Source organism: Dipteris shenzhenensis, chromosome 15 (genome assembly GCF_047967505.1).
Source record: "Dipteris shenzhenensis isolate YYH24624 ecotype China chromosome 15, Dip_SZ_1.0, whole genome shotgun sequence".
In the NCBI taxonomy this organism is placed as follows: Eukaryota; Viridiplantae; Streptophyta; class Polypodiopsida; order Gleicheniales; family Dipteridaceae; genus Dipteris; species Dipteris shenzhenensis.
Genome location: NC_141610.1, coordinates 33193742 through 33218430, shown reverse-complemented (window position 1 = coordinate 33218430; position 24689 = coordinate 33193742). Strand labels below are relative to the sequence as shown.

At 43.5% G+C, this 24689-nt stretch overlaps 1 protein-coding gene across 1 annotated transcript in view; it reads left to right on the top strand.

Moving 5' to 3' along the window:
* The first annotated feature begins 13002 nt into the window (after window positions 1-13002).
* LOC147893711 (uncharacterized) overlaps window positions 13003-24689 on the top strand; it is a 33543-nt gene continuing 21856 nt past the window's right edge. The window contains exon 1 of the mRNA XM_087385801.1: window positions 13003-13217. Coding sequence (XP_087241927.1) covers window positions 13115-13217 — 103 coding nt within the window. The 5' untranslated portion in view covers window positions 13003-13114. The remainder of the gene's footprint in view (window positions 13218-24689) is intronic.

Here is a 24689-nt window from a genome sequence, read left to right as displayed (position 1 = left end):
ACATACATCTTGGTAGTCAACAATAGGAAGGGAAGAAAGTAGTTTCTTGAAAGCTTCTAGAAAATCAGATTGGTTCTTTTTTATGCAACCAATAAAGCAATCCAATCATTGACAGAAGCAATGGTAAAGGCAGAGGGAGTCTTTTCTAGAGAGGCTCTTTTTTCAAAGTCTAATAATTTTTTGTGGAAATCTGTCCCTTTAAAACAAGAGAGGATGCATTGAGTACCAATAGGTGGAATAGGTAAACTGACGTTAGTTGTAGAGTACCCCAACTTAACCAGGGAAGGGATCCAAATAGTCTGCATAGGAAAAGAGGGTTAGTATGATAAAAAGGGGGGAAGCAAGTTTAGGGAGAAAAATTAGTAATTAATTAATATTAATAATTACTTTAGAAATAAATATATGGTAGTAGCCCTCGACCAAGGGCTACTCGGGAAAATAATGTGTGTAAATAATTCAGTATCCCTTCATATAAATGAACCATATATTTATTTCCAAGTAATATTACCAATAATTGAAATAGGAATTTAACTTAAAAAAGAAACATATACTCCAAACATTATATTGATCCTTGCTGAAGTGCAAAAAGAATTTTAAATTGATTTTTTATGAAATCCAAAAGAGATAACAATGTATATTCAAGGGGTAGCCAAGGTAGTCATGTACTTGATAACAATTATTTGAGGACGGAAGAACTATACCTGCCAACCAACCAGGCAATAACCAAAGTTAGAACTTTACTGATTATTGAATGGGTGCAAGGTATCCAAGCATCCTTCCCTCGCTTGTTATTACTGTCACAAATAATAATCATCAAAACTACAAATACCTAGGCTAATAAATGTCATACATATGGGTTTAAAGGGATGGGTTAGAACATATAAGGAGCAAAGAGATAGAGGTCAATTTATTTAACAAAATATATTAATTTCCTAGACTTCCATAAAGGAGGCATGATAAAAGTAAAAAATTTTAAGCCTGCCATATAGGAGGAACAGAAAATAAAGGTTAGTGAAATAAATTCCTAGCCTACCATAAAGGAGGCACTATAGAAATAATGCAATTCCTAGGCCTTCCATAGAGGAGCCAAGTTAGAAAAAGTTAAAGAAATTAGGCATAATAAAATTGAAAAGTAATAGATAACTGGTCAAGGGGAAAAAAGAATTAACATTAACATAAGGTGTTGAGAATAATCAAACAAGAGAATCAAGGTTGAAATTTAATTGACAAGTGCCAAAGCTTGACCCATGCTTGTTATTGTAGTCCTTAAAAACAAATATACAATTTTTCAGGAAAATTTTGAAGAAAAGCTCATAACTGCATATCTACCATTTTTTCAAATGTGACTTGACATTACTAGAAAGATTCATTATCTCGAAGGACTAAGAAGCATGCTGTCCATTATCAATAGATCAATAAGATATAAGTGGCTATACATAGATAGAGATAAATGGGGTTTGTAAAGCCTATAGTTAGTAACTAAAGTATGGTTAGCATTAAATAAAAAAGGTTAGTATCGGGTTAGTGGGTGTAGTAAGTAAGCACTTGAGTATAATGAGAGTATGGATAGAATGTAGCATGTAAGGACATAGTCCATGAGCATCTATGCAGGCATGTGTAGACAGGAACTAAGGACAACGGTTTATGGCCATAATAAGCTTAGATCGCAATGAAAAACACACATACGAACAATGGCATACCACATACCCACCAAATGGACAATAGACAATCAATCTCTTCGTTCATCATGCAACCACATACCCGCATGCAACAACCTAGTAACCAATCTATAGTATACTTCAAAAAATCAAACCTACTTACACAAAGATATGTACACCGCCCATATGCACTATTAGCAATCAAATATGATAGAATGGTAAGAATAGAGGCAAAAAAAAACAAAGCTCTAAAGGCAAGCAACTTAGCTTCAGAGTTACGAAGTGTGAGTGTTGTGCCAAAGCCAAGAACCTAAAGCCAAGAAATCGAAGGTAGTCATACGGTAGATACGATCCCCAAAGCTTCTTGTCAACCGTTCGAAAGAATGCAGAAAAGCTTGCAAACAATAACCGAAGAGATGCTTAATGTGTAAGAATAAGATAAGTAGATATCGAGGGCGAGCAAGAATCAAGAGCACAAGGGCAAAATACCTGAGTCAATGCCATTGCATAAAGGGAGGCTACAATGCTGGTTGTGCATAGAGGGGATGGATTATAGTCCAAGCTTAGGAAGATAGGGACTAAAGGTAGCTAGAGGTAGCAATAGAAGTTGCGACAGGGGAGGATAGAGGCAAGTAGAGGGTATTTGGATAGTTAGCTCGTGAACAAGTAATGGCACGACAAAGCAGTTCCATCAACCTTATCCCATACTTAAAATGAGGGGTTAGATCAATATGAAAGCATATGGTATGTTTAAAGAGCTAAATAGATAGGGTAATTAAAGGTAACCACACTTGCACTAAGAAAACAAAAACTGTAAAGATTAATCTACTAGTAAGGAAAGATTGATCTACTAGTAAGGAAACAAAAACAAGAAGATGATTAGCAGTCTATATAAATTACAAGAAAAGGATTGAAAGGGATTAGTAAGTGAGCTAAATAGATAGGGTAATTAAAGGTAACCACACTTGCACTAAGAAAACAAAAACTGTAAAGATTAATCTACTAGTAAGGAAAGATTGATCTACTAGTAAGGAAACAAAAACAAGAAGATGATTAGCAGTCTATATAAATTACAAGAAAAGGATTGAAAGGGATTAGTAACTGTAAAGATTAATCTACTAGTAAGGAAACAAAAACAAGAAGATGATTAGCAGTCTATATAAATTACAAGAAAAGGATTGAAAGGGATTAGTAAGGGATTAATCTACTAGTAACGAAAGATTGATCTACTAGTAAGGAAACAAAAACAAGAAGATGATTAGCAGTCTATATAAATTACAAGAAAAGGATTGAAAGGGATTAGAGATGTTGACAAGCTTTTAAAATTGAATTATTAAATCATAAAGTCAACCAAAAGGTTGACAAGACCAATGATCCCTAATGAAAGGGTTACGCTATCGTGGAAAAGCAAGTAGTTGAGACGAAAAGAAGCAAAGTGAGTAAGTGAAGTCACTGCCACCTCAATCGATTATCAAAGAGTAGGCTTAACCAGCTAGGGAGCGAGCATGTAAAAAGAAAGAGCAGATAAGAGAAGCACCGGGTTGACTTATATCTCATAAGCCATGCACTATTTTAGCGTGAAAGCAGTGTAGCAGGGCAGCACGACATGCCAGCCATGCATTACGATTAGCCAATTAAGGGCAAAGAAGAAGAGTGAGTCAACCTGCATGAGAATGTTTCGCGGATCTACCAAGCAAACTAGCAAATTGAAAGCTTTATAATGGCTATGAGGAAGAAGGTCAACGACAATCAATAAATGCTACACACGAAGAGTTTTGTGCCCTATATTGTCTGCATGTAGAGACCCCGAAAGAATGCTTGCTTGTATTCAACAAATCGAATCACGTAAAGAGCTGAGAATCAACGGTTTAAGTGCCAACCACATCAACCATTACAAGGACAAAAGTAAGCAAGGATCGAGAAAGGAACCTGAGTGTTGGACATGAGTAAGGTGGAGGCTTTAAGTGCCAACCACAGTAACCATTACAAGGAGAAAAGCAAGCAAGGATCGAGAAAGGGACCTGAGTGTTGGACATGAGTAAGGTGGAGGCGAGGAGCGGAAGCATAGAGGCGGCTTGTCAAGAACACAATAATATAGTCCAAGCAAGATCGATCAACTGGAGATAAGGAAGCAAGGCAAAGCAAAGAGGTAAGAAGGTGGCAAGCGGAGGCAGGCACAAACCCGCCAGGAGTCGTAGTTTCAAACACACAAGCTGGTCGCTGATCGTCGACCAAATAGTAAGAGCACTTGAGTGGACCTGAGTGGCTGTGAATATAAAGGAGGACCGTGAAGCAAGGAGCTGAGAATATATAGAAGGTTAAGGCATTAAGAAAAGGCGACGTGTTGGCGGTGGCAATTAAGCAATCAAAGAATCGGAAGGTCATTTGTTTTAAGAACCACGAAGAAGAAGGAGAATATAACATGCAAAGCGGTAAACCTTGTATTTACTCAATGGCGGTGGAAAATGGCCAATGAGTATAGCTCATGTGTTTGTGCATTTAAACAATTATAATGGGCTGTGCATTAGGTAAGGGCATGTGGGCATGTGTGTGTGTTTCAGCATGTGTAAAAGACAATTAGTGTGCAAGTGTGTGTGTGTGTGTAAGGTTCATAAAAGAAATTTATTAAAAGTAAGCCATTAAGAAGGGAGCCTTTACAAAATTAATGAATCTTAGGTTTTAGTAATAAAAAAGTCTTCCTAGCAACTTTATGAAATTTCCAAGGACTTAGTTAAAAACGTAAGACTTAATAAGTATATTCACACATAGGAGCATTAGAATACAAATAAGGGTTAAGGGTTTAAATGCGGGGTTAGGGGAATTAGAAGGCAAAGTTATTAGAAAAATACAAAGGACAAGTTAAGGGGATTACAAGGGGTTTTTCGGCAAAAAAAAGGGGAAAAGACGATGGACATAAATGGGGGTTTAGCAAATGGGGGAGGCAATAGTAGACTACCACAACTAGATTATCCATAAAAGTTAATTAAAATGTATAGAACCTTGTATAAAATTAACACACAAAGATAAATTGTTAGGCAGTGCAAAAGGGAGGGGGTAGAAATTATTAGGCAGTGCATGAGGGAGGGGGGGGAAAACAAATTATTGTGTATTAGAAAGTAAGTGTGTGTGTGTGTGTGTGTGTGTGTGAGAGAGAGAGAGAGAGAGAGAGAGAGAGAGAGAGAGAGAGAGATCAAGGCATTAAATACTCTCTTTTTGTGAGCTTTTCTCACGAGCTTTTTTTCAATTTTCATGAATTTTGAGAGCTTTTCATTCACCTCAGAAAGAGAGAGAGAGAGAGAGGGGGGGGGGGACATGGAGTGGGGTGGGTTGAAAGTTTGGGTTGTGGTTAGGAGGAGAGAGGGGGGGGGAGGGGGGACCAGGGGAGGGGAGATAATGGAAAGGGGGAGGGACGGGCATGGGGGTAAGGTGGAGATGAAAGAAAGGAGGAGGGACGGGCGCATGGGTAAGGTGGTATGGAGAAGGGAGGGGAGGGGAGTTGGAACATATATTCATTATCATAGTGGAGAATGGAGAGGGGGAACTTATAAGGTATGCAAAGAGGAGGAGAGATAGGATGAGGAATATGAAAGCTATGTTCATCTTCCGAATGCGAAGGGAAAGGGAGAGAATGTGGGAAATTTGTTCTTTTTCAAAGTGTTTAATTTGAAAGTTTTGACCTCATATTTGGATTCCTCATCGAATTCCCGTCGTTTTGAGTACCAACATGACCATATTCCTATAAAAATTGAAAAAAATAGGGCAAAATGACAAAAACACCATTTTTTCAAATTTTATTGAAATATGGTCATGTAGGTACTCAAAATGACCGGAATTCGACAAGGAATCCAAGTATGAGGTCACCATTTTTTCAATTTTTATCGAAATATGGTCATGTAGTACTCAAAATGACCAAAATTCGACAAGGAATCCAAGTATGAGGTCAAAACTTTCAAATTATACACTTTGAAAATGAACACATCTCCCATAGTTCTTCCCTTCTAGTTTGAATATGAACATACCTTCCACAATTTTTTCCCTCCTACTCCCACTCGTATCCCCCCCCTCCTTGTGTATAATATCCACTCTTCCACCCCTCCCACATGCTATGAAAATGAACATATCCACTATCCTCTACCCCTCTTTCTAACCTCCCCATCTTTCTTATAACAAAAACATGTATGGATTTCTAAAAAAAGCTTGCAAAAACAAAGGAAATGGTAAAAAAGCTCACATTAAAAAGCTCACCAAAAGATTTTCCCCATTTATAATATATGCACTATATTTAAAAGATGATATTATAGATTAAAGAAATAAAAAAGTAAAAAAAATTATTGCTTTTTGGTTCATAAAGTTCAAGTACATATAGGGTAAATTTATCAAGAGAATTTTTGATACAAGGATAGAGAACCTAAAGACCGTGAAAGAAATATTCCATGAGATCAAGAAAGAATCATGCTACACCCTTTTTCATGTAAGAGAATCAATAATTGAAATTTATATATATATATATATAAAGCTTATATGATTACAAGAAATATACCAAAGTGCATTACTAAAGTACACAAAGAGGATTAAAGTTCAAATATAATAAATTTTAACAAAAAATAATAGTTAGATCTAGAATAATATGATGAAATGACAAACCCAAGACCATTAACAAATATATATGCTCTTGGGTGGATTATCCATGAGCCTTATAACTAAGTGTACACTTGATTGTATTATGGAAAATGTCTTGCCATATTTCACCAACTTGTAGATATGGTCTCTGGCCATGTAGACTGCAAATACTCCGAGATGGATCCACAAAAATATGTATGCATAATCCATGATAAGATGGACCAAAAAAAGACTGTGATTCCAAGACTTCGGGTGAGGTCCAAGGATAATGACTCTGCATGGCAATTATAGGTTTCACTCATTGGAATGATTACGCATGGGCACAATAGAAACACTTCTTCTTCTGCTTTCTCTTCTTAGGGTATTGTTGGAAATTAAGAGGTCGCCTCCACATTTGAAAGACTCCCTATGAGGAGAGTGTTGGGGGGGGGGGGGGTGAACTTGGGTTCTGAGAGATGGCAACATGGGCAGCATGATGGCTACCATGGGGGTAGAAATCACCATTTGAGTGAGCAGACAACTAAGGATAGACCAACAAATGACTAATGGATGGACTAACAAAAATCCATAGATATTAGCAGCCACCCCTTGGTGATTCCATTGTGTTCTCCAAGTCAATTATATAATAATTGTATATAATAAATGCTTAATGTTTTATCTTCAAATCATTGTGACTTATGGAGAATTGGACCCCCAAATGGCTAGCCCACCAGGAAGTCATCCTTCATGAAAGTGTTAGTAAAGAAGATGAACAATGCATTTTAAAAAAATGCAACTAATTCTTAAAACATAACAAAAGGATTATACATTTCAAACTTCCTCAATCTCACATAGCAACATTTCCTCATTCTCAATTTTTGGAAGTTCTATCTCTGGAATTGTAACATCTTCATGCTCATCAATGTCACCACTATGTTCTCTACTCTCCACATCATTATTTGCATCATTTTCATCTACTTCATCAGCATTATTCTCATTTTCTTCTACATCACCTCCTTGTTGTTGAATGGCATCATTATTGTCAGCCCTTGCGTCATCAAGACCTTGATCATTTATGGTTGTGTCTTCATCCTCATCCATGTATGCACCTTCAAAAATATGTTTCCCATGAGGATTTACATGTACTACATGTAGCAATTTTTTGGTTTTTGCACTACATGTAGCAATTTTTTGGTTTTTGCATCTTTGTGAAAGAATGCCTGTTGACAATGCTTAGGAAACACAGAGGGTTCATCTGATGACCGAAGTACTTTCGTAGAATCAATAGAATAAAAACCATTTTTCTCCCTTCTAATAGTTCCATTGGGACCCCTGTATATCACCCATCATGCTTTGAATAGAACAATTTTGAAAGGTCGATAGTTGACGTCTATTGTTTGCTCCAATACTCCAACATAATTCAACTCATTGCCAATTACATTCATATCTCTAGCACTTGCACGACTTTGTTGTTGAAATGATACAACAAGACCAGAGTCCATGGTTATTTGCCATTGATCAATTCTTTCAATGCAAAAGCGATGCCCAGAGGCCCACATACTACCATACACACACGTGCCTATAATAATATTTTAAGAATGTAAGTCATAACACAAAATATAAATGATCATCTAGATGCAAGTTAAAAGACAGAATGTAAATAGAGAAATGCATGAAGAAAAAATTTGACTTACATCCCAAGGAAATCTCTTGCTCCTCGCAAGTCACATGGGATCCATTAGAGTGTGCCTTGCTTATGGCATCTTGGCACCAATCTAGAGTACACTTTTCTGGAAGTATCTTTAAATTAGAAGGATGTCTAACTTGTCTTCTACCCCTTTTGCTTTATCTGAGCCTTTTTCTCTCTTGTATCATGTTCTCCTTCTCATTTGTGTAGAGGTCCATCCATTTTTGCATATTCTCTTAATTATTTAGTACAAATGTGGAAATTTGCTCTCGAATTTCACGAGACAATTTTATCTCCCTTCCTTTTCCTTGTAACACTTCACCTTCCACCTTCTCATCATCCTCATCATCCCATATTCTTGGAGATTCTCGGTCTACATTTTTCAAATATTCACAAATAGAGATTCATGAGCAAGCCATCCTTGTGCCATAGACGCTTCCGATTGTGCTTTTTGACAAACAAATCCCTTAATGACTTTCATGAATCTCTCAAAAAAAGAACATCCATTGACTAGTGACAACACCTGTAAGAGACATCTCATCCACAAAGGTGCACTAGTATATGCTCTTGTATGTTGAAAAAGCTAGTTGGAAATTCTTTTTCCATTAAACACAAGAGCTCTACACACTCCATCCTCATCCATGGGAACTCCACTGGATTCAATTCTCTTGAAACCGTCCACTTGTACAATGCACATGTTTGCTAATTAATCAAAATATAACATGGTGTAAAATAGATAAACTAGTTTATAGAGGTCATTTACTCATGCTTGCTTACCTCGCGACTGTCCCTAGGCAATAAATGACTTCACGCAAACCTTCAGTCAAGCATCTTGATTGGCCAATGGTAAAACATGCTGCCACATATTTACAACTGGTAAGAAATAGCTGAGATATACTCACTTATAAGGATTACTCAAGAATATTAACATGTTTCATATATTAAAGGACCAACCTATAATAAATTATGCCAGTCGTGGCTCTTTAAGCGAGATAATTGATCCTCATTAGTAAACATGTTCTTAAAAGATGCTCCATATCTAGTAGGTGTCCTGATGGCTACCATTCTTTCCTTGACTAGCTTATACTCATTGTTAGATAAGATCCACGGAGCTGTCTCATATGTGACTTGTTCATTGCTACCCTCTTTTGACCATAAGAAGGGTTTTGTATTAGCTAATTCAAGATCTCTTCTAGATGCTATTGTATTTGTTTCACCGATCATATGTCTCCACAAAGCTTCCCCTATGTTCTTGAACATATGCATGGGATCTATAAGATGAGCAATCTTTAAAGATCTCCAGTATGGCAAGGTATAGAAAATGGACATGTCAGGTTTCATCCCTTTTGGATTTTCTTGTGGATTTTCTTCTCTCTTTTCTTCAAAATTGGCCCACTTCTCAAACCAATATGTAGGATCTCTCCTAGGTGGGCGTTGCCTTGTTTCTCGCTTGCCATCAAAATGCGCCTATCCCTTGAGCAAAAGGGATGGTCCATTGGCAAGAACTTCCTATAATTTGGATCAACCACTTTCCTTAGGTCCTTACTATATCAACTATCCAATTCTTCGTCGCATGTTGGAAATGCATAGTGACCCTTTGTTGAGAGACCTACAAAAGAAGTTTTTCAAACAATTAAAAGGTATGCTTATCAATGGATCAATGTATATTTGCAAAGAACGATGCTACCAATGTAAAATATACCCAAGCATATGAGATAATCATGAATTGTCCATGCTAATATACCATGTAGTGTGAAATTTTGACTAGTGGAGGCTGATATGTCAGTCATATCAACACCATTCCATAGAATTCTCAACTCTTCTATTACTGGCTCCAAGGACACATCCATATTTTTTGGTTGACTTTGTCCTGAGAGCACACATATTAGAAATGAATAAGGTTAGCATCACATGTTGAGCGACGTAGATGCAAACTTATATAAATGTGCAAAAATTTGTTCATACTAGGAATCAATAAGGTTAGCAACAAATGCTCTTTTTTAATCACCATAAATGGTGGAATATTGTAATTAACAAATACAACTAGCCACGTAGACTAGTTTGTTGAGCGTGCTCCAAAAGGGTTAACTCCATCAAGAGCAAGTCCAAGCTTTACATTACGAGGCTCATTTTTGAATATTGGCCATGTTCTTTCAATATATTGAAATGCCTCACAATCAACGGGAATACGCCACATCCCATCCGTACTTCGATTCTTTGCATGCCATCCCATGTATTGTCCCAATGTTCGACATTGAAATATGTGTCGTAATCGTGATATGATTGGAAATTGCCTCAAGACTTTTCTTGGCACATTGGTGGAGCACTAACCATTGCTATCATTTTTGTAGCATGACTCTCCACATTTGGGACAGCTTGTGTTGTTCTTAAAATTTTATCTATATAAAATGCAATCATTGGGACATGCATGATAGATTTTATATTCCATTCCTAATGAAGCCATTAGTGAAGTTGCCTCCATCCTTGATATAGGTAGAGTATTGTTTTGTGGCAATATTTTTGTATGCAATAACCTACCAGATAGAGAAAAACAACTAAGTGAAAGACATAAAATCATAGTCCCTTATGTATGGATTAAGTAGCTTTTGGCTTACTTGAAGAGTGTTGATACAGATGTGCTTGTAGATTCATGATTAGAAGGCTTGCTGAAAGTCTTGATACAATTGCACCTTCATAAATTGGAGTTGTAGCTTCGTTCTTCAACTTCACAATGTCATCCACACCATTGTTTTTATTGGACTTGTAGCTTCGTTCTTCAACTTTGCAATGTCATCCACACCATTGTTTTTATTGGCATCAACATCACCAGTAAACCGATCATCAAACATATCGTTGAGTCCATCGTCATACATTTTCTCTTCTTCATTGTCCAACATTAGTTTAGGATTTATCGCACTCGATGTTAGTGATTGGTATAGTGCAAGCACCTTCTCTTTAATTAACCTAGCATGTTCCCGTGATAATTGAGAAATATGAGGTCCATGGTGAGGACTCGAGATGATATTTGCGTTGCCATCCATCTCATTATCTTCATCCTCAATCTACATATTAAACCAATTAGAAGATCAATAAAAAAGGTGTTCATAAAACCACATGGTTTCTCATATATTATGAAAAACTATGTATCTCATATTTACGTTGCCACACATCTTCTTCATTCTCAATCCACATATTATAAATGATTACCAAAAAATCAAAAATCTATTAGAATCCTATATCATGAAAAACCATCCATCTCATATTTACATTTTCGTCCATCTCATTATCTTTATCCTCAATCTACATATTAAACCTATTAGAAGACCAACCAAAAAAGTATTCATAAAATCTCATGCATACTTATATATCATGAAAAATTATCTATCTCATATTTACGTTGCCACCCATCTCAGTATCTTCATTCTCAATCCACATATTATAAATGATTACAAAACAAATAAAAAATCTATTAGAATCCTATATCATGAAAACCCATCCATCTTATATTTAAATTTCGATCCATCTCATTATTTTCATCCTCAATCTACATATTAAAACCGATCCCAAAACCAAACAAAAAACTACTCTTCTACTTGCTAAATATGTGACAAGTGCTTAAGGCCTTAGCACATGGATGGGGCTAGCATGGGTTTAGGATGGGAATCTTTTTGTCATCATTACTCCCATCTTAGACCAAGTGGTCTAGGATGAATTGGGAGTAGCCACTTTTTCTCCCATCCTAGACAATGGCCTCTAGACCTTGGCAACCAAAATGGGTTCCCCTTTTTTAGGGATTCAAAAACATGGAAGGATGACATGTGTCCTTGTCCCCACTGGTCCCCACCTCTCAAATAATTGAAATGATTCCATGTGTCCTCTTCGACCGAAACCCATCCCTAGTTCTTTTTTTATTAGCACATGATGGGATGGGAATAGGATAGAAATATGCATGGGACCACCTTTTCCCATTCCTATCCTATTTCTTCCCATGTGCTAAGTCCCTTAGTAAACTTATGTTCAAAAATAAAGATAACGAAACTTTAGTAAGGCCAAGCCATGTTCTCAGCATTGATATGTTTGCAGGGTGGCATGGTAGTGTTGATACAGTGGGTGTAGTAGCCATGGAGTTAGACAAATATTTGTAGCCTATTTGCATCAAAACATATGATGACATTTGGTCTAGATTTTCTTTGAGCAAGTTTCAAAGCATTTGTAACGACAATATATTTACTTTGTAGATTGTGGGAAGCCAATAGTATGACAATTTTTGAGTGTCAATGCCCCATTCCCCTTCCAAAGGAATCTGTAGTAAAGTGACCGACACATGGTTAGTTGCTAGGATTGAGCATGTAGCTAGAACTGAGAAACCCATGGACAGAATAGAGCAATACATTCTCAGTCCTTCCCCTCAAGCATTGAACTCATGATTTGTCTAGACACTTCTTAGAGTTCTGATGATTACCCATTTAGTAGCTCGTTGCATGACCAAACTTTATTAAGGCCCTTTACAAACCACCCATGTGTGCGCAAGCACAACGTGATGTAGGGGGATCCCGATGAGAAAAGTTTGGGTGGGGGGTTTCAGACCACCCAACGTCTGTTGTTGCTGCCAACAAAACAATATTAAATAGAAAACTTATAAATAAAAACGAGTGGTGGATAAGTAGGTGCCCAAGCTTGGCTACCCAAGAATTTCATTTTGATGGCCATACACACAGAGTTAGCGTCACATCGGCCAACATTTTTTTTGGGGGGGTTAGGAGTAAGATAAAGCGTCAAGCGATCAACGAAAGAACACCATCGAGAAACGCACCACGTGGGCTCGTTGGAGGCTCTAAGAAAACACTCCGCCAGTCATCCTCCTTCTCATGTGCTCATTGGTTGGACACATTGGTGCCACGTGTAAAGACTCGAATCTGATGTGGCATCGACTCCACCCTTTTGTGCCTCTTGGAGGCGGAGGAACATCTCATCGCTGCCGTGGCTGCCACGTTGCGGCCGGGATGGGGTGGATGAAGTGGCATAGCCTTGTGGCATAATATTCAAACTCCTCTTGCTCTTGGTTGTGGAACAACTTTGATGTCTTTTTTGTATTCCATCTTTGATCTCTTTTGTATACAAAAGGTCTCCTCTTGCCCAGGCATTGTTGAGGTTTACCATCATCGCAAACATGTTCAGGTCAGCAGGCGCGCGTTTGCTCACCTCTCGACCCTCTCCTTCTCTGCGCTCCACAGCCGTCCTGCGTAGATCCATTCACACGTCCACACCCAATGGTAACGCACCCTTTTTCGTCATTGTTAAGTTTGCAGGCGTTTCAAGTCTTACGGTAGGCTTGCCTTACCTTTCCGAAATTAGATCATGGATTGGGACACACAGCAATTCAACCTTCAAATGAACGTGCGGGTCCTCTTTTTTAGTCAGATGATTTTCTTGCGTTGCTCATTCCGACATAATTATGTGCCGTCGACAACACCTCTATTACTAGAATGGGAGAATTGCGATTAGATTGTCGGGCTTTGTGTTTTCGATAACCGGGTAAAATTTTCACAAGAATGTCGTATACGCAGTGGAGCGGGGATAATCTAATTATGGCTATAAGGTAAAAGTGTCGCTTGTTAGTAAGCCCATTGTTTTTTACCCTTAGAGTTAAAGCTAGAATTCAAAGTTGTGAACTTTCTTTCTTGTTGAAGCTTTTTGATGTCTTAACATAAAACGATCTAAAAGAAATTGCAATTGGAATTGGGTAGTACAGAAGTCAACATATTCATTACTGAAAAGGTCTTACTCAATTCTGGTATATTCTTGTCGGGTTAAGGGGTGGAAGCAGTTCACTTGAAGCCAAGAGCCAAGGGACATTTAAAAGGCAGTTACAAAGGCAACTTCGGGCCAGCCAACGAAGGAGAAATCTTCAAGCAACATTTATGAAATTATCATCGCTGGAATAAATTAGGTCATTACGAATATGAATGTCCCAGGAAGCATTGTGATACATAAGAGAATAAAATCACTGCAAGAGAGGAGACTAGTGATGCACAAATGCAACAAGAAAACGAGCTAGTTAAAGCTCTGCAATTGGTTGCAGACGGTTCAAAGCAAAGATGGTGGATCAAAGCATCCGATCATATGGCTTGTCACTTAAATCATTTCGGTGATTACATGGAGGTAGAAGATGGGTCCATACGTCTGAATGGGAGCATGTATTAGAGTCTTCAATCCGAAAGATGACTATGTGGCATGAAATATATGGCTATTTCAGTGTAAAAATCTAAAATTATTAAGCAGTGGGAAGGGTGAGTGGTTTGCCTATATGGTCATGAAGCGGCAGAGTTTGCAATGCATGCATTAGGGGCAAAACAACATAGTTTAAGATCTGATGAGCAGAAGGTGATATGACTAGAAAGCTTATGTTTTTGGTTACCGGAAAAAGGAATATTGAATGAAAGAATTTTTTAAAATCATGGGGTTGCGACCAATAGATCGTGTCAAGGACTATCTCAACCCAAAATGGGTAATTCAAAAGGCTTTCCTGAGGATTAGTACTTAGAGAAACTGCCAAACGTTGATCTGATACCACAGGATCAAGTTATCTGATAGCCTAAACACTAAGCAGAAGTCTTTGCCAGACTCGAGCAACAACCAGGTTCACTTATAGAAGATGTGTGCACAAGTATAACTCAAAGCGAGCACTCAGATTTGAAGAAATATACACCAAATTCCATATTATACTTCACCAACATGGGCCAAACTCTGTACAAAATGGATGCACCCTCCTGAGTGCCAACACCTGCAGCTCGTGCTGCACTTTATGCACCTCAGAGGGCTGCTAATGCTGCACAGGATCTCCGCCTGTCTTGTGCTCTGCCTTCAGTGGCTCTACCGTTTGAAAGGACTAAAGGCTGTGGCCCATTTTTTATAGGTGAGGGGCTGGTCTGGCCCCCACCCTTGGATCTAGCTGAGCCACACTAGAGTAGGGCCGACCAGGGAACTGCTGACCAGTCTAGCGGCCCATGATCTGCTACAGACAGCCGACCCTTCCTTAGGCCCCTGTTTTACTGGCCGACCTGCTGCTGCAGGCTGACCAGATCTAGGACCTATAAAATCATCCACAAGCCTCCTCCATCTGGCCTTTTGCTGGGCACTCTTCCAGCCCCAGCCTACTGGTGGGCAACCTGGGGCCAACCCTAGGTCGGGTTTGACCTGACCAGACTGCTGACCTGGCAGTCTGTCTTTTGCCAACCCCTACCCCTCCCTTTTACCTCATCCGGTCTGAGGAATCTGACCTATAAACAGCCTGTCTGTTATCCACAGACAGTGCTGCCACAGCAGCCTCTCCATCCCTATTTTGCCAGATCTACTGCCACCAAGTCCTCATATGGCGGCTCACAGGTGTGGCTAGCTTGGGCTGTCCAAACCACAGGATGCACCTCTTCACCGAACGGATAGAGCCTTTTCATGAAGAGCCATCTCTCTTCAAACCCCACTGTGAAAGGTCACACCTTTTCTCCCATGGGACACACTTTCATGAAGTTTCACACCTACATTTTCTGGACTTATCCCACGTGATCACACCAACTCGCTCGCGAAAGACAACACACTTTTGAATGGTTGTACCCTTTCATGGTTACATGGAAGAGGTACCTTTGCACCTCTCCTTGCTGCCTAGGAATTTGCACCGTACAGACAACCACTGCTGCCTTACAGCCTGCACAGGCCGTCATACAACACAATTGGCTGTACAACCGTGTCACATGCATCAACCCTGTCATTAGCCCTTTTAAACTGAGGCTCATCTTCTTCCGGTGTGCCATAGAAACTCCATGGATCTTCTCCTTGCTGCACATTTACCTCATCATAGGCACCTCCTCTTTGAATCACCTTGAAATGGGTTTCCCTTGCAAATATGCAGCGTATAGAGGACCTAATACCTCGATACGTGGTAGCCCCTCAATTCAGCATAGAATTCGCACCAACAAGGCCTCTTCCGGCCTCATCTCAAAGGAAAACATGAACAGGACAGGACTTCTTCTCATGGAATGCATTCTGCTTCGAGAGGCACCCAACTTCATTTCTTCCTCTGAGAGTTGAGGTTGTGTTCCATGAGACCAGATGTTACGAGGATTCTCCTCTCGGCACGAGGTACATCCAGTCTGGCCACCTCAAATTTGGGCTGCAGTTCTAGGAGGAGGGAGGTCCAAGTAAGGAGTGCCAGAAAGGCATCACCACAACCACCGGAGGGAGAGACAATTGCATTGTTGCACGAAGGAGAGAACCTGTGTTTGGTGATCGCAACTCAAGCTCACATTTTTGAGATTTACTCAAGCATCAGAAGGACAGATATATTTGCGAGATGGAAGGTGACCTAGATTTAGATAAATGTGCCTTTGTCAAGCAAAGTTTTTATAAGTTGCATCTTTGGTGTTAAGTCTATTCCAAGAATTTCATTCCAATTTCCAATGGCTTCGGGGATGCCGTTTCTAAATTTGGAGAGGGGGGTAAGCGATTGGGGATAATTACCGAATCTAGAAAGTGAAGCTGCGGAGCCACATGGTGGCAAGGAAGGTGTGGAAAGAAAAGACATGAGGGGAGCAGAAACCCCAAGACATAGTGGATGCGACGGGGAAGGTAGTAAAACTTGCAACCCCAATGAGGTGGAAGAGTGGGAGGAAAGGGATGCTGAGGCACTGTCAATGATCATTGGTATGATAGCAGATGTGGCAATCCCACTCTTTCAATTGATGGATATCTCAAAAGAAGCATGGGACATCTTGAAGGACCTGTATGAGATTAACACCTCAACCTCTAGAATCAACTGATCACCATGAGGATGGAGGATGGAGGTGTCATGCATGACTATCACATTAGAGTGAAGGTGTCATGGGTCAATTGTGAAACCTCTCAATGCTCTCTAAAGGGGAAGGGAAAGGTTGCTTTGTATAAGATTGTGGAATATTGCTTTACTCATACATTTACAAGGACGATTTAGTGACATGTACAATATTGTGAGAAGTGCAGCGGAAATGAACAGAAGAGAGAGAGAGAGAGAGAGAGAGAGAGAGAGAGAGAGAGAGAGAGAGAGAGAGAGAGAGAGAGTTTATTAAAGTCTTCGGAAGACCAATGGGTCTATGAGACTGTGAAAAACCTGATACAATGAGCTGTGGTAGTGGAGCTACTAAACGAGCATCCACACCAATGCAAAATGGCAGTACTAAGTCCTAAGTACCGCATAGTCATGTTGGTAGTCGACTATATATCACTCTCAGCATCATCATCCATCATCATCATCATCAACTACAAGACGTCAGGATGGACGAGGCAGTGGAGGCATGAGGTCGGTAATAGAGTGCTGTCGCCCCCTCAAAGGTGTAGTCCTAGCACGTCCCTTGGTCGTAGTTGTATGTCTAACCAGGGCCATTGTGACCCCTGTTGGTCGAGCTCCGACTCTAAACAAGGAGGGGATGTCCCCTAGTGTGATCTGTGTGTCAATCCTCTGTCTGAGCTGTCGGGTCACCGGCTCCGGGTCACGGTCATGTCGAGGCCTCGTCCCGCAGGGGTCTACGTGGTCTGGCTGAAAGAACTCCGTGATAGAGCTCTGAGAGGGGTCAGTCGAGGAAGAAGTCTGCCCCTGGCTTCGTGCTCGGAGTATCCTCTCGCGGTGTCTAAGTGTCTCATGAATGAAACCTGCCAAACATCGCTGGTCTGGGTAGGAGAGGAAACATACCAAAATCCCATAGCTATTTGTGAAGAGGCAGTAGAAACGCCCTCGGATCTCATAGTAAACAAGACACCTGAAGATGACATGCTCCTCTGTCTCAACCTCCTACATGTCACACAATGTGCATATGCGCCTCTCCCTGGGTAGTCACTCTGCTCTGTCGCTCTCGATACAAAGTCTGTGTGAGGAAACCCGGAACTACCCAAGAGAGATCCTCAGCGAGGGGGCTGGGTGAATTGCGAGGGGGGTAGGTGAATCTCCGTGTATCCTGGTGGGTCAATGAAACCCTCCGCTGTGATATATAAGAAGTGATCTCTGTAGAAGCCCAGCTTCACTGGAAGATCACTCGGGCCCAACGAGGTCCGGAATGTGTTTAGCTGTAGTAGATCCTCACGGCTAACCTGGTTGACAACGTGTGATAGGAGGGGAGAAAACGGAGCATCCATACTGTATTGGAATGGAGGTAGTCTGTCCATGTGGAGCCCCAGCCCCCCAAACCATCTCTGTGTGTGTGCATACTAGCACCTCTGGTCTCCCCCTGTTGCAAGTGCCATAGAAGAGGACAGTGCTAGCCATGGTAGCTTGCTACACCCAGAGGTGTAATCCCCATACTCCTTGACTTGGTACAGATACGTGATGACCTGAAATGCAGCATCTAGCTGTAATGGGGGGTGACCCAAACTTTGCCCGAAAGATCTGGTGAGGAACAGATGGCTTACCATGGATCATCCATGATAGCATGAGGACCTGTAGCCGCTCCACCCTGGCCCACTCTGTATCTGATAAGTCTGGCCCCGAACATGGATTGCCATACATCCTTGTTGGGTGGACCAAGGAGTCAAAAAGCAACCCTTTGGTCTGTGGATCCTGAAAGTGAGAGCGGAAGCACTGCCTCTCTAGTCTAGCCAATGAAGCATATCCTCTGCCCAAGCGTGCCTCCATTGTGGGTCTCATAGTGAAGCTGGGTCCGGAAAAGACGACCCCAAGATAAGTGTATGATGCAACTACCTCAACAGGTGACCCATCAAATGTGAACTGCTCCTGGCGCATAACGGGTCGAGATGTAGTATTGAAGATCATAACCTTGGTTTTACCCAGTTTGACCTTCAAATCGTGAGACTCACAAAAGGGTTGTAATGCGTCAAGGTGTCTTTGGAGCCCCTCTGCTGAGGAAGACAAGAGAACCACGTCATCTGCGTAAAGCAATATCCGGATCAGCGTGCCTGCAAGAGAGAAACCTACCTCCCCTTGTGTCTACATCATTGTCTAAAGCTCGTCAATATAGAGGCCAAACAAGGTAGGTGATAATGGGCACCCTTGTTTGACCCCGATAGTGCTCATGATCTCGTCTGTCCACCCGCCGGGACTTTGCCTGAAACTCGCTCATAGAGTGCCATGACAACCCAAATGATCTCCTGGTCGTAACCCAAATCCTGTAGGCGTCATATGAGGCGGGCTCTCGGAACCGTGTCAAATGCCTTGCGAAAATCCACAAAGCAACAATAAACTCTCTGCTTCCGTGCCCTCGCCTCCTCGATGATACATCTGAGCGTGAGAATGTGGTCCATGGTCCCATGATCACGTCTAAATCCGGACTGTCCCGTTGCTCTAAGTCCTTGACACTTTGCAAATCTGTTGACCTCAGAATTAAGCACTGATGCATAAATCTTGGACATGACATGTCCAATCATAATGGTCCTGTAGTTCTCCGGGCTCATGGGATCCCCTGCCTTGTGAATGGATGAGATAGTGTTGATGGTAGAGGTGCGTGGAAACCCCAAACAAACAGCTTCATTAAATAGCTTTGCTAAGATCGGGGCTAGGAGGTTAATTCCATATGCAATGAACTCAATGCATAGTCCCTCATGATCCTTCGCTCGGCCATTATGAAGTTTCATTACGGCATCCTTTACCCCCCCCCTAGTGAAGAGGGTGCAGGATGTGGGGCGTGGCATATGTGAGAGGTTAGGGAATGGTTGATTTGGGGTGTGCGTGCATAATCGAACCACACCTGAGTGTCAGTGAGTGGTGAGGGGGACCGCGCCTCTAGAAATCTCTGCCAAAAGTCCTTAGAGTTGTTACTGAACAGAATGTTCGGTAGCTCCTCCTCATTCCGGCGGACAAAGTCTAGTTTCTTTCTGCGTACTAGTCGATGGTAGTCGTGTAGCGTCTCTAGTTCGCTTGGAAGATTGCTTTTGGTTTCGAATCTGAGCTGAAGGCGTAAAGCCTTACACTCATCATTGTACCAGCTATTACAAGGTACGGAGCTAGGGGGGGTGGGCGGGTGGTGTGGGGGAAAACGTGGAGAGCAGCCTCGTGTAGTGAGCGGGTGACTAGGGCAGCACGGTCCTCTAAAAGGGGTATAAAGTCAATGTAGGCGATGAGTAAGTATAGACGGCCAGAGTGAGTAGGTGAGTGATCGCGATCAAAGCGTAAATCATGGTAGGTGGAGTAAGAGCTAAGCGGGGTGGAGAGTGCTGTGCGACGGGGAGTAGAAATGCTAAAGAAAAGATAGGTGTGATCAGCCCTTGGAGGGAGAGGTGCTACGGTAAAGTCAGTGATGCGAGATGTGAAGGCAGGGGATCCCATGATGTAGTCCATAACACTGGAGCTTCCCCCATTTGGAAAGCACGTGAAACCACCTGATGCGGGCCATCTGTAAAGACCATTATAAATAACGAGATCATGTATCCTCCCGAGGTCTAATAGGGCCTATCCATAGGATGTGAAAAGTCCTCGTCTGTCAGCCGAAACCCGTAGCATACCTGCCTCCTCAAGGTCAATGTTTGGAAGTAGAGTAGAATCATCCCTGAAGTCGAGGAGTGGTGCCTGATGAGCGCCTGTCCTCGTGTTGAAGTCCCCAACTAGGAGGACTTCTCCACGGCTAGAGAAGCTAACAACTGATAAAGAGAAGCAAATGGGGATGTCTCATCCTCACCTCAAATATCTCTGGCAAAGTGGGAGGTCTCAGGGGGGGAAGTAGCAAACGGCAATAAACAGATCCCGGCTATCCATGTGTTGAATCCGGATCCAGAGGAACCTGGAATGTGTATCTCTCTGCTCTACTGAGATGGCCCCCAAAAGTGTGGATCTGTAAAGGACTGCAACTCCTCTTGACCCTCGAACCCCTCTTGTATCCCTCGTCTCATCTCTGTAGGCAAACTCCCATGTATATCCTTCGACTATTGGTAGTGGGCGCTCTAGACTCTGATGTGTCTTTGTATAAAAGACTATGTCGTGACCTGTGTAGGATTTCGAGAAATTCCCTGGTTTTGACCATAAGGTACCATTATAGTTCTAGATGGTGTAGGATAGGGTCTCGGATATCTGAGTCTCATAGACCCTGCCCCCCTATGTGGGAGAGGAGATGGGTGCCCGACAGAGGCTTGTAAGGAGTTGTCCATCTCGTACTATTGCCCACTTCCCTCCTTGCGGGTCTGATCCCGTTGCTGCAACAGGAAGCACCTCTTCTCAACCTGTACGATGCAAAGCTGAGAGTCGTACCTGAGCGTCAGGGAACCGTATGATAAGGGGCTGCTCTCGGTTGGGGTTCCTCCCAACCCGCCATGCTCTCTTAATCCTGTGCTCAGTCGCCCCTAGAGTAGTGGCCACGAAGGCCATTGCATTTGCCATCAGTGTAGCCTCAATGCGTGGGATCCCCCGTACTCTGATGTTGAGAGTCTTACTGGCTTTCTGCTGCTGCTTCAAGAGGGTAGTCGAAACGGTTACCCTTGCAGGTTCCCGTTTGGCTACGTCGACCCATATGGATGTCTCCTCAATGGGAGATTGCATGCTCGCAATTTGTGCCTCCACCACTGGGGTGCTCCCTTGGACTGTGCGTATAGCAGTGACCTCCTGTCGGAGCTGTGAGATCTCCTGTTTGAGTCCTTGAATAAGATCACCCTGGTCTCGGATAGCTTGAGCCTGCTCCTGTATAAGACGCGCCTGCCCTTGGGTGAAGCGTGTGCTCCTGTGCAAAGCGTGACAGCTCCATCTCGCGCTCTTGAATGCTATGTACCTCCATCAGCAAGGTCTCCCAAGCCTCTAATGAGTCAGCTCGTCTGTGTCGTGGAAACTGAAAGGACTGTGGCATGAAAGTGTGGGGATGAGACTAGAGGCTGGGTGATGACTGGGTGAGATGGGTGCGATATGGAGATGATAGTGGCCTGGAGGAGGCGATCCCAGCAGGGTGTGGGAACGTGGGCTGACAGAGAGGAAGAGGGGAGAAAAAGGTTGAGTAGTGCGGAATAGTGTATGACCCCTCCAAAGTAGGTGTCATAATCGGAGAGGAAACTGTAGCGGGAGAAGAAGGGAGAGATGGGAGAGATGGTGCCAGTGACAACCCCTCTATCCTAGGGGAGGGTGGAGCCATCGATATCATGGGTAGGGGTATATCAGTGCTAGTGGCTGTAGCTGCGGATGTAGAGGCTGTGGATGGAAGTGGAGCTGAAACTGAGGCTGACGCTGAAGCTGAAGCTGAGGCTGAGGCTGGTGCTGAAGCTGAGGATAAGAATGTAGCTGAGATGGAAGCTGAGACTAAGGTTGAGGCTGAGGCTGACGCTGAAGCTGAAGCTGAGGCTGAGGTGGACCCCGACTTCGCTTTGCTGTCAACTCCGAGTCCACTGCGGTTGTAGCGTGTGTTCACATCTTCGAGTTTCAGTTGTGTTTGTTTCTTGTTTTTGTTATCGTCTTTCTTGGCGGCTTTATCGGTATCTTTGCCACCTTTCCCCATTTTTCCTGGTTGGTCCTGTGTTCGATGTAGGTCTTGGAGCGGGAGTGGGAGCATGAGCCAGCCCTCCCCCCAATGACGGGAGACACACCCAGTCCGGGGGGCAGAAATGGCGGGGCTGTGAGGCGGAGGGTGGAAGAGGATGGATGGATGAGGGTGGAGAGCGTAGTGGCAAGGGAGGGCTGACAGGAGAGCTGCAAGGCGGGGGAAGGGGAGCTGTGAAGGCGGGAGGGGAGGCAGTGCTGCAGGGCGGCAGCGAGCGGGCGGGCTGGAGCGGAGAGCAGCGATGGTGGGGCTGCAGGGCGGGAGGGAGCTGCACGGGCCGGAGGGGGAGCTGCGCGGGCAGAGAGCGGGGCAGGGCGGAGAAGGAGAGTAGGGTGGAGCAGCAAGGGCGGGGCTGCAGGCAGGAGCGGAGCTGCAGTGGGGGCAGCGTGCAGGAGAGGAGAGGAGGGGGCGGAGCTGCCACGGGTAGAGAGAGAGAGAGAGAGAGAGAGAGAGAGAGAGAGAGAGCACGCCTCACACTGAGAAGGAGAGAAAGGCACAAGAGAACTGCAAGTGATCCCTGGCAAAAGCCCCGCCACAACTGCGGGAAAACTTCTGCACAACAGGCTGCTCGAGAGCTCCACTGGACAGCTCAACAACCTCAACAACAGGAGGCACACAGGGGTGGATGATCTGCTCTACAACCCTGCTCCAGAACTGCTCTATTGGGCTGGCTATCCTGCTCCAGCAAGTGATACAAAACAAGGAGAAAGGGGGGCCTATACATAGGCAGCCCCCCCTCCCTAGTCAGCTGAAATAGAAGGGGGCCGACCCTCTGTAGTAGGGCCGACCAGCCTAGGTGGGCCGACCCACCACTAGGGCTGCCCACCGCCCTATAAAGGCGGCTCATCCCCCAGCCTATGGGGGGCTGCAACCAGCCAAGGTGGCCGACCTGCAGGTCGGCCCCCACCCCCTGCTCCACAGCCCTCATCTAGGGCCTATAAGAGGTGCCTATAAGGGCTGACCTGCGGCAGACAACAGGGCTGACACGCCCTCACATATCCGCACCCCTCTCGGGATCCTCCATGGCCATCGTGGCAACACATGTACCAGCAAGAGGCACTGGGTAGCCACTCAATCCTACTCTCACGGGGGGCGTGGCACACCCACGACCGAGGCCCTCACACATCTACCCTAGCCTCACATTGGGTGGACACACCCACAAGCAAGGCCTCTTTCTCTAGGTGACATCAAGAGATGTTGACCTCCAACACCCCCTCTCAGCTTCTAGATGTAATAGAGACGCCAGGGAGCTTGGTGTGCTGCTGGAACAACTGGAGGAATCCATTGTGTGATACTCTATCGCTGAAGACTGCCAGAGGTATTGTCAAAGAAGCCCCTTTTTGGCGTGAACCACCTCAGCACAATCACTGGAATCCTAGAAATTTGCTCCCAGGCCACAGGCGCTAGGTACACTCCTCAGGTACACTGGGTCATTTGGTGCAACAGTCCAGGTGCTGGTACTGATACATCACTCCAACAGAAGGTACTCCAACAATAATCTAACTGATACTGCCACCGGTGCAAGGTCTGCTTCCTTGCATGGGCGCCTGTATCTCAGAGCTAGGTAGCCCCCTTTGAAGCCCCCTCTCAAGTCCAAACTGGTACGCGATCGCCAGATCGATGAACTTCAGTGCTCCAATGACAACGGGCATATAATAACTCACAAGGATCAATCAACTGTGTCTGGGTTCCTGCATGGCAATCTGCTGACCCATCTAGATCTCCAACAGCATCAGACAATAGCTGTAGCAGAACACTAGGAGACCCCCTTTGGATCTGCCATGTCATAACATCCAAACAAAAGACATACGGGTAACAAGGAACAACTCCTCGTGGCTCGAGGTCCTACCTGAAAGCCTGCCTCGATAAATGACTTCCTTCTAGTTGCACCTGATCGGCAGGTCCCTCTGCCACAAAACAAGCAAGCAATTCTCCATCTGGATCCAGTCAACCTGCTGGCAGGACTTGCCATGTGCTGCTAGAAGGCTGGAGTATAAGTCGTCGCAGCAGTAACACTATTGGCCAACTGGGTACTGGGCCCCTCAGTGTTCCTTTGGGGACATTGCCGCCAATAATGACCTTTCTGGCCACATCGGTTACACGTATGGGATGCCTTGAGTGCTTCTCGTTTGGACCAGCAAGAGGCATTGGATAGCCACTCAGTCCTACTCTCACGGGGGGCGGGCACACCCACAAGACATGCCCTCACTCATCTACCCTAGCCTCACAGTGGGCGGGCACACCCACAAACAAGGCCCT